The 11,850-nt window shown below is 32.9% G+C and overlaps 1 protein-coding gene across 1 annotated transcript; it reads right to left on the bottom strand.

The window, feature by feature from the left end:
- Nucleotides 1-292: 292 nt before the first annotated feature.
- LOC127732274 (uncharacterized) lies at nt 293-9,922 on the bottom strand (the record flags this gene model as incomplete). The annotated part of the gene is made up of 5 exons (XM_052241350.1): nt 9,278-9,922; nt 4,141-4,395; nt 2,093-2,650; nt 1,280-1,398; nt 293-679 (listed from the first exon to the last, which is right to left on the bottom strand). Coding segments are annotated over exons 1-5 (1,437 nt in total), but the record flags the coding sequence as incomplete, so codon positions are not given.
- Nucleotides 9,923-11,850: the final 1,928 nt, after the last annotated feature.

Genomic DNA, 11,850 nt, shown 5'->3' with positions numbered 1-11,850 from the left:
CATCTTCAAAAGCAGAAGCAGGCATCTTGCTTGGCATCATATAAAAGCGAGAGTTTTCAATTCTGACCAATATGTCAAGCTTTTCCATAATTTTATGCAAATTCACCTTTTGTCCTGAAAACTGACTTCCTTGTTTTGATTTGAAGAGTTTTGTTATTAAAGATTCACTTATTTTGCCATATTGCTTGAACAATATCCAGTCGTCAAGGTGGTGCAATCTACTGTTATCAACTCTATCTGAGACAAAACATCGGAAAGCATCAGCCAACCATTGAGGTTTCAGTATGATTAAATCCTGAATATTTTCAAAGAAAATAACATTCCCTACATTATGTTGAAATCTAAGAAACATCAACAAATCTTTTTTTTTTAGTATATTGATATCAGGATGTTTACCCATATTGACCATGTCAGTAAAAGTGATAAAATTTTTCCCATTGTCTTTATTTAATTCAATCAATTGCTCTAAAAGAATCCATTTTAACGGAAAAGCTTTACCCCAAATATCCATTTTTCTGGCAGTCTTGAAGATTGCGTTTTGTAACGTTAAGAATTCTTCCTCAGAATCTTCTGTATTTGACAAATAAAACTTTTCGTGCAAGTGATGATATTTGCTTCTGTGTCCCAAAACTTCATCTATTTGTTTATCAAGCTCCTCTTTTCTTTTTGTAAACTGTGCCTACATGCAAAAAACAAAGGAATCTAAGATGATCTTGGTTAATACTTTAACAGAAAATGAAGAGTTTTCAACTTTATAACTCTTAACAGTGTACGACATTTATTCTTATTCCAATATATCAATTGATCTCCAGAAAACTATAAAACAAACCATATTTATAGCATCTTAAACGGTACACGTTCTGCACATTGTTGAAGGCCGTACGGTGATCTGTTATTCTACACATTAATGTCAGCTGGTCTCTACGAAAGAAGTCTCATTTGCAATCATACCACATTTTCTTCTTTTCATAATGAAAGAAAATTGATTATAGCGACAGTAGTTAATCGATGTTCAAGCCTTTGATTAACTCTTTTAAAGTACACGTATTTCGAATATTAATATCCGAGAGCCTTTTACAACTTATGTTATTGTATGCGTTTGTTAACTAAATATCCTTACATCATTGTCATTTCGTTTTTATACGGAGCTATATAACTGGTAAACATACCACATCTTAATTTTGTAATGGCGCTCTGATCATGCACAGATATTAATAATTCAAGTCTTTTATATATATATCACGTAAAACTGAGAAACACATTTTTAAAATTTCATTACCTTGTCACATTTATCCTTTCCAGTAAAAACTAATAGAATAGGAGGTTCAAAGTGCTCAGTCACTGGATTGTCGACCGTTCGATGACAATGGATAGAATCAAACCAAAAATCAACATACCCTGAAACAGATCAACATTGTTCATGTTGTTGAAAAGGAAGTGTAAAGAATTTAACTTATAAGAATAGTAATTATGATATATTTTTTTTCATTTAAACGTACACTAAAAAATGTCTAAAACCACCGGTCTAGAACATAATTTCTTTCAAACATTTGCAACTATGGTAGCTATGGTAGCAAATTTGCCAACTCAACTTCATAATTTAAAAAATAATTCACCTTGAACTTTTCGAAACACTTCGGATTTTCTACCCCATAATTATATTATCTTAGCTGTATATGGCAAATCTTTTAGAATTTTGAATCCTCACTGCTCGTCAGCTATTTTATGTTACTTTTTCATCTTTTATGATTCGAGCGTCACTTATGAGTCTTTTGTAGCCCAATCGGCGTCTTGCGTACTTATAAGATAGATGATGAGTTTAACTCCTTCATTAAAGCTTGCAATCACATTAATTAGATTTCGCATTTTTGTCAGAAGTCAATGTTATCTGAAGTAACAATAACATGGATGGTCGTATGGTGATATTAATGTATACACTGATTAATACAAAAAAAAAAACTGAAAATCCGAAAAAGGATGACATCTGCATCCGTTATCAATCAGGTATCCCCCCTTGATAAATGATATCGTAAACATCCGTTGTATTAAAGTGTTCTGCATACCCGCCCTTTGATAATTCTAAGCACACTACCTCCAACATCCTGAAAATTAGCAAAACACTGACTAGTGCTTTGTTTGCTGATATCGCTATTCATATCTGCAACAACAAGGTATACCGCATTACTTGTCAAAAATGCTTGATGTGTAGCATAAAATTCCTTTTGTCCTGCAAAGTCCCATAATTCACATAATGCATAAAGGTTCGATGAAGTATTTGTAGCTGAGTAAGTTAGCACATGAGACATCAAATCCTCAGGCATAACCAATAACGAAGGCCCATTATCATCTATATTTTCGTCAATATTTTCTTTGTCAGATAGTTCCTCATGATGCGTTATAGTGTCTCCCTTTGTCGCATCTACGCACATTTCCGTAATGTCTTTCTTATGACCAGATACATCATGTGTAATGTCTACCGGGGATAATTTATTTTCGATTTTTGACATTTTATCTAGTGCATTGCTACCAGTTTTTTGTATTTTTTCTAATTCAGCCAAATCCTTCTCTCTATAATCCTCTGTTGTAATTTTTGAATTATCATTTGGAGTAAGTGCTCTCTTTATTCGGTCTTCTTTATCATCATCAATATCTAGAAGACAAACATGAATGATGTTATCTTTATTATTTTATTACTATTTGACAAGCCACACATAGTTAATGTAATAACTTACATGTGTAAGTGTTTCAACTTTCAAGTACAACTTAGTCTTAGTCTTAGTCTTTGGTTTTCTATGTTGTGTCATCTGTACTATTATTTGTCTGTTTGTCTTTTTATTTTTGGCCATGGCGTTGTCAGTTTGTTTTCGATCTATGAGTTTGACTGTCCCTCTGGTATCGTTCGTCCCTCTTTTGGATACCTTAGAATTAACTCCAACCCTTAACGGGGGCTTAATACTTCAATGAGACTGGTTTTCTGTTAAGAATGCATACTTTTACTTTCATTTATTTTCGTCTTATTTTCGCAAAACAAGAGGTATAATAATCGAGCAAAATGATTGTTATTTTAATTATAAAAATCAAAGAAATTATTGTATTTTTGTGTAGGTAAACACGCAGTTTCCTCAGGAAGATAAATGAAATTTCAGCATATAACATGAAATAATCGCGGTCCTCAAACCATGCTTCCAAGATCGTTGTCATTTGTAAGTTAAGAACTTTAGAAAAATTGTAAATGATTATGTTATCTTATTATACATCTGATCAAGGTGTCTGCAATCTTAAGCCAAATGCTTGTTTGATCTTACAATTAACTTTAAAACATCCTAATTGTTAATTGTTAATGTTAATTTAGTTTATTACAAATTTGATCAAGGTGTCCGCAACCTTAAGCCGAATGTCTGTTGAATAAACTATTCGCAATTGGCAGATAATGTTCAACAGTGTATGCTACAATTCAGGAGTTTGGGTTTGAAAGATAAATAAGAACAATGTATCTTCAATGTAAAATACAATCAAATATAATGTACCAAACATAGTCAATGTTTATATGTAACATGAAATGTTTAAAATTAGTTATGATGCCACGACAGACTTGATTGGACAAAACTATATTTGTGTTTACAATATAGTTGAAGCTCACAAAAAATTAAAAAAAAATAAATTAAGGTTAAAACAACATTTTAGGGGAAATCTGCTCTAATCGAGCGAGAAAAAAAGGCATTGCTGTCATAAAACATTCCAGTACGACTCTCGTACACCAGACTCAGAAATCAAAATATCAAAATACTTGATATGGTGTTTTTAGCTCAAGATTTGTATTTAGAGTACTGATAAAAATGTTATGAGCGAGAGCTCGGGTGTGTCGTCAGAGTAAGCGTTTACTGCATTGCATGCGTCACCCGCCATGCGAATTCATAGTTAGTGTACACGTTATCACCAGAAAAAGGGACACACTTGCTAAATGTATAGAACCGATTACTTTTAAGGGACAGATCGATATAATGCCACTAGTGAATCCAAACACACACATAACATACCGGTATCCAGGTGTATTAGGTTTGTGGCTTTCTTGTTAATTCGGAATGCTAAAGTGCACACGTAATGTATTGAACTCGTTATTTATCACCAATATTTCTATACCTTTGTCGATGGTCCATTTCCCATCTTCTATATTGATTTTACATCTACGAACAACAATGTCAACGCCATCTGTGCTAGAGACATCAGATATGCTTTCCTTCAATAATCTTCTCAATAAGCATGTTTTTCCAGCCGATTCCTTTCCAACTATCATAATTCTTACAAAATATCGGTTTTCGGTTTGGGAACTGTCCATAAGCTTTTTGTATCTGATTTTATCTTCCTCTGATAATTGATTTATGGCTTCTGGCAAAACTGAAAAAAGTTTAAATATGGATTTTGATGTTTGAAATAAATATAAATAAATATCGAAAATCGGATTTTCTTAGCAAAATCCAAAAGGAGTAGAGCAGCAGCTACAAAATAAAACAAAAAAATACAAGTAAATACACATACAAACAGATTGACATTATTATTCGTTAACTTTCTTATTTCAGAGAATTTGAAGCAATTCATTATTGTTTCTTACGTTCTTCTTCAATCATTATCCCTTACTTACTTTTCAACAATAATTATATGTGTTCGGTTGAATTGGAATATATATGCTGTATTAAATACATGCATTTTTTAAAAACTAGCATGAAATGTATAAAAATAACGTTAAAATTAATGCGAAATACACATTTTCAACGATCACATAGAAAACACTTTATAATACAACTAGCACTTTTTAAAAGACTAATCGGAAAACTCAAATTAGAAGATCTATATTGTCATTGTGTTAAAAAGTTTTTAACTTCAAAACCCAATTAAATCACGTTTATTGAGATGGTGTTGGTTTTGTTTATGTTTACGGATACAACAGAAATTCATGTGCAATATGGATTGCGCAACAGCGTAGAAGGCTAAAATAATGCACCTGCTAATTTGAAGCGGTAGGCATATTAGATCACAGATGCAATATTTGGCGTATAACTTTAAATTGAACAAAAGTGAGATGAATATCAAATATAAATGTCGTGTTTACTTTGAAATATTATTCTGTTCTAAACAAGAAAAATCCGAGGTTAATCAGCTGAGCAGCATGTATTTTGGTACTGGCATAAAAGAAGAAAAAACGTATATTTTTTTATTTAAATTTGCCGTTAAAGAAGTTTACCGTTTAATGTGATTTTAAATTAAGACACGTGTCACTCTCAATCTCTAATTCCATGTCAGCGTTTGTTTTTACTGCTGGCCTTTTTTTTAATTAGCTCTTCAACGTTTGTATACAGTCTTGACTATTTAATATTTTGGTCTCGAGCATCACTGAGGGATTGTGATCATTTTTTTATGATCATATTTGCTTTTTACAGTTACTTGCAGAGAAATTACTCCTATTAGTAGTCAGCTAATGATTTAAACAATGCTATCTTGTTTGCTGATCGTTTTTTTGCTACTAAAGTATCTCTCTATCTACTATACATGTAGTTTCTATGGGTTTTTTTTTGTGAACAATCGTTTTTCAAGGTCAGTAACTACTATACGATGTCGACTCACAATTTCAGCTATGGTGACGTACCTGTGTGTCTCAGTCATCGAAATAAAAGTAAATATGAGATTGTATTACCTTGTCATGTTGTTTACGTTGGGGTTAGGGTGATTGCTAATAAAAGTGTCAATCTTGTCAGGAGTGCTTTTCACCAAACTAGCTTTTATTTCATTAAAGTCATACTCCTTAAACATTATCACCAACCGACATACCCAGGCGCTCCTTGGGCATGAAGGTCCGTAAAATATGCAAAATCAGATGCAGTTTGTTTTCATTCGAAGCTGCTATTTCATGATTCTCTATTTCTGTATTAGTGTGAATTTTCAATACTAGTAACAAATTCCGTTATCCAGCAGTATGTTGTGTGATTTACTAAAAAAAAATGTTGTTCGATACTAAATATGTGGGGAAAAAATATGACACGTTTGAGAGCACAGAAACCAAAAATACGTAAAAACAGTATGCGGTACAATGTAAAGTGTTCTAAATGATTAGCCGAAGTAGGGGGAACAACTGGCATATCTGAATTGGAAAAATGTAAAAAAAAATGGCTACCTAGTTTCAGTGTCTGTCTGGTCAAAGACTCCGAATAATGGCTTTTGGCATCTTTATGACCAGGCAAATTTCCCTTGGGGTCGATGATCAAGCTCATACGATAGGCACTTGTCCGAGACATCAATAAACCATTCAATGGTTATTGAACAATCAGTGCATTCAACTATGTAAAATTCTGTAGGAGCTGTAAATAGGTAAATAAAAAATGTCACCAAACTACCTGGAGATATTGTAATTATTCCGAGAAAGGAAAGAATGATCTAAAAGGATTAATGCTATACAAATAGTCGAAAAACACCGACAATGTCGTGTGTCAATGAAAAATTATGACAGGACAAACACACATTCTCCTTAAGGATCATCGGTTCCTGCACGCATAGTGAAACAAACTTAACATCGTATAAAAAGTTATAAATCATCACCAGAGGGTAGATTGGTAAATATGTCAGGTTTATTCTAATATTACTTATAGCTGTATTCGGTGATGTTACAATAGGAAAATAGAGGTCGAACTTCTTTCCCCTGTCAAATTTGATCTTAGAGCGGTAATCTTGGGTTTAGCAACATTGATACATTAGTTGTACTTGTTTGTTTCTACATAAGAGAATGCCTGTACCAAGTCAGGAATATGGCAGTTGTTATCCATTGGTTTGATGTGTTTGAGCCTTTGATTTTGTCATTTTATTAGGGAATTTCCGTTTTGAATTTTCCTGGGAGTTCGGTATTTTTGTTATTTTACTTTTTGAATAATTTTCTTTTTTTCGTAGCTACTTTATACAAACATTACTTTACACGAAAGTCTCGAAATTATTACAGTTAAAGAACGCTTATTCGGCAACATTGAACGACATAATATGGATTTTCAAATGCAAAATACATTATTTTCAATCATTTTGATTAAAAAGACCACACGGACAGTTATTGTAAAATTTTACATCATGTTTTATACTAGGAGTCCTTTAAGTTCAAACATGTATTTTTGTCTTATTAACCATTTTCTATAGATCAAAGGGAGACAACTTCACAAATGGTCTGTGGTATTTAGTGTACGATAATTGTTCTATGACTCTATAAGGTTTTGTATGGTATTCGGTGTATTATCGTATTCCAGATGGTATGAAAACAGTATTTTTCTTTAAAAAGAGACTGTTTTCATTTCTGCATTCATTTTTTTATATCCGAATTGTGCGTCTCGTTGTGCATCACAAGTATCGAATGATAAGTAAAAGGTTAGAATGTATAACTGTTTTCAGGTTACTAATTTCAGGAGATATGTTAGGGTAAGAGCAATTGGTAAAAAAAGTTTTAATCTCTGTCAGTTTTGTTAGTTGACCAGTGCTCTTCACTAATCTATCTTTCCTTTCAATTTGCTGATACCCCTTGAAAGAAAAGCGGAAGATACCATTCAAACTCATCAGTCAAAAATAAAGTGACAACGCCATTGCTAAAAGATAAAAACTGACAGATTAAAACAGCAGTACAAAAACACAACATAGAAGACTAAGGACTGAGCAACACAAACCCAATCAAAAACTGAGGGTGATCGCAGGTGATCCGGAAGGGGAGGCAGATCCTGCACCACAAAGTGCACCCGTCGTGTTGCTCCTGTTAGTACAAACCCGGTGATAAGTCTAATTCGGTAGATCACATTAGGGGAAAGAAGGACGGGATTGTAGTTATTGGAACATAACCGCTATCATCTGTGAAACAAGTACTCCATAACAGTCAACCAACTCATGATGGCTTCTGTAAAATTTACGAAGGGATGATTTCATCTTCACCGCTTGGAAGTCTTGGTTTTATAGCTTTTTTGTGAGCAACAACCCTTTATCAAGGAAAGCATGATAGGAAATACAAGCCCTTGAATATCGTATCAACTTCGATGGGATAGATGCGTTCAACATAGTCACCAAATTTTGAGTAATTTAGTGACAGAACATCATCTTTATAGCGGAAAGTAAAGTTAAAGTAGATTTGAAGGATACTGCTTGTTTTTCTTTTTCTTTAGAAGTTCCTGTATGAACACAGCCTCATATGAATAAAGGAATAAGTCGGCAAGATGAGCAGCACAGTTAGTTTCTAAGGGAATGACGATTGTTTGTTGAAAAGCTCGTCCTCCAAACGGAACAAATATGTTGTCAATCAAGAAATCAAGCATTCTGATAATGTCAGTTTCAGAGATTTTTTTGTTTGAAACATAGTTATTTTTTACAATGTACGATTTATCCCTCCCTAAGACAAGATTCTTGTATTTACGTTGGCCATTTTTTTATGAAAAATTGCAGGACCAACTCTTTCAAGTTTGGAATTGGTAATACTTGTGTAAAGTGTACAAGTCAAATGTTTAAATTCTTTTGCTGCAAGATGAAAGAGACTTAGATTGTATATACTTAAAAAGATCTTTATCCACATCCTATTCACGCCTCCTCTCTTATTGGTACTTTCACAATAACTTTGAAGCCCAGCTGATAAAATTGATGTTAATAATTTAGATAGAGGTTTCGTGGAGTACTTTGAAGATCCAGCAATATAACGTTGTTTGTATGGACACTTATGTAGTTTGGGTATCCAATACAGTGACGGAAGATCCAGTTCATCATCTTTTGTTGAAATTCCAAAGGAACATAGAACAGACCTATGATTATCCAGTATTTCCTCCTTGGTTAGTGTCGTGGATGTTGAGTTTCAAAGTGAATTGACAATACCTTATTTATTTATCAAGCAGTTTATATAATGTGATTTACAAACAAACATTATGTTGTTTGGTGCTTTATCTGCGGGGACAAGAACATATTTGTCATGGAGATAGGACAGGTGCTTTGCAACATTAGGATCTTTAAAGATTAACCCTCTCAACAACTGACATACCTAGACGCTCCCGGTGATCGTTAATGAAGGTTAATAAAATATGCACAATCAGATGCCGTTTGTTTTCATTCGCTGCGGGTATTTCATGATTCTCTCTATTTCTATACCTGTATTCGGTAAATTTTCAATGGCTTATTCCGTTATCAACCGGTTATTGTAGTTTGTGTAAACAAATAAAAAAAACCTTGTCGTTCATGTTAAACGACGATTTAATTGAAAAATAAAATCCAAATCTTTTCCTACCTAGTTTAAGTGTCTGCTTGGTCATAGACTCCGAATAATGGCTTTTGGCATCTTTATAAACAGAACGCATTTTTAATTCATAATATGTTTCAGGTAGCAGATTTTGAAGTGTGTACATGCGTCGTCCATCTTCCGCTTCCAATACTTCTTCAGAAAGGAATGTTCCGGTAGACCAGTCATTTGTTCCTTTAGGTCGATGATCAAGCTCATATGATAGGCACTCGTCTGGGACATCACTAAACCATTCAATGTTTATTGAACAATCAGTGCATTTAACTATGTCAAGTTTCCTAGGAGCTGTAAATAGATAAATAACAAGAGGCTCTCAAGAGCCTGAATCGCTCACCTGTAATGTTTTGCTTAAATCTTTCATCAATGATTATTTTTGCTTTTCAATATATATTAATGAGTGGCTTAAAAATGCCATTAAAATGTTCTTTGTATCGGTCATATTTTCTTCAAAAGCAAAAACATGCATTTACCCCTATGTTCCATTTTAGCCATAGTGGCTAAGTTCTTGACGTACAAGGAAATAAAATACAAATTGTTTACTAGATACTCTGAAACTCATTCAGCCCAAGTTTGCTGAAATTGATTCAGCAGTTTCAAAGGAGAAGATTTTTTAAAGTAAGCAAACTAGATGAACAACTTGTGAAAAATTGTCTTTAAAGGGCAATAACTCCTTAAGGGGTCAACTGACAATTTTGGTCATATAAAATTTATTTGTAGATTTTACTTTGCTGAACATTTTTGCTGTTTACAGTTTATCTTTATCTATATTAATATTCAAAATCATCAATTCAGGGGCAATAACTAAAAAGTCAGATACCCGATTTGACTGATAATTTCAGGGAAGGTAGACCTTGACCTAATGAATACTTTAACTTCTTGTCTGATTTGCTCTAAATGTTTTAGTTTTGGAGATATAAGTCAAACTGCATTTTACCCTATGTTCTATTTTTAGCAATGACGGCCATGTTTTTCTGAGGAAACAAAAAATAAAACATAAACTTTATTCTAGATAACCTAAAAATCATTCAGCTCCAGTTTGGTTTAATTTGGTTCAGTAGTTTCAGAGGGGAATATTTTTTAATGTTAGAAAACATGATAAACAAATTGTGTAAAATTGTCTTTAAAGGGCAATAACTCCTTAAGGGGTCAATTGAAAATGTTGGTCATTAAACTTATTTGTAGATCTTACTTTGCTGAACATTTTTGATGTTTGCCGTTTATCTTTATTTATACTTATATTCAAGATAATAACCAAAAACTGCAAAATATCCTTAAAATTGCCAATTTAGTGGCAGCAACCCAAAAATGAGTTGTTAGGTTCATCTGGTTCATTTCAGGTAGATAGAACTTGACCTAATGAACATTTTTACCCCCCAATCATATTTGCTCTAAATGCTTTAGTTTTTGAGATATAAGCCAAAAACTGTATTTTACCCCCATGTTCTATTTTTTAGCCATGGCGGCCATGTTTTTTGACGAAATAGAAAAAAAAAACACAAACTTTATTCTAGATACCCTAAGGATCATTTGGCTTAAGGTTGGTTGGAATTGGTTAAGTAGTTTCGGAGAAGAAGATGTTTGAAATAGTTTACACCTGATGGACGACGACGTCGGACGACGACGGACGCCAAGAAGGCAAAAGCTCACCTTTCCAAAAAATGTCATCGAACTACCTGGCAATCTTGTAGTTATTCAAAGAAAGAAGAAAATGATCTAAAGGGTTAATGCCATATAATTAGTATAAAAATACCACCAACGTCGTGTTCAATAAAAAAAATTATGATAGGACAAACACACATTCTCCTTAAGGATCATCGGTTCCTGCATGTACCGTGAAACAAGCATACAATCGTATAAAGAGTGATAATTCATCACGTGATAGCAGATTTGTAAATATAGCATTATTCAGAGAAAGGAGAAAAGATCACTACATATGTTAACAAAACCAATTTTGAAGTTCACATTTTTCAGGACACTAGTATTGATTTTGATCTGAAACTCTGATTTTTATGTGAACAGCTCTGCAAAGACTGAATTTTATATTTTTAAGTCATTTTCAGACTTATCCACTGCGGTAAAGTACAGACAGTTCACTTGCAGATAAAAATATGTTCAGTAGCTTTAAATTGCATGTACATATCAACATCATACTGAATGGTCCGAAAAGCTACTGAACAGTATATAATTGACTGCAATAAGTCGATTTTAAAGTTTTTATTACTCAAGACACCAAAAATAATAACAAACAAATTAATATATATAACAAAATAAAGTGAGGCAGTAAACACAATAGTCATTCATCAAAATATACGCATGTACAAGTTAATTTTTATAATATCAAATTGGAATTTACATAGTTTGCCTTTCTACCTTACCAAGATCGACAAACCACTCCTTATAGGAGTAATTACCATTAAATGACAATTTCTACCAATTGTTTGGCATTTTTGCCTATTATCTTGAAACTATAGTACTTAATTTTATTTCATACAGTTGCGAGTCTTAAATATGAACAAAAAACAGTAGAAATATACATCTTTGTTTAGGAACCAGCTGAAACC

Source organism: Mytilus californianus, unplaced genomic scaffold (assembly GCF_021869535.1).
Source record: "Mytilus californianus isolate M0D057914Y unplaced genomic scaffold, xbMytCali1.0.p SCAF_23, whole genome shotgun sequence".
Taxonomy (NCBI): Eukaryota; Metazoa; Mollusca; class Bivalvia; order Mytilida; family Mytilidae; genus Mytilus; species Mytilus californianus.
The sequence above is the reverse complement of the archived record's forward strand: the minus strand, read 5'-3'. Positions and strand labels throughout refer to the sequence as shown.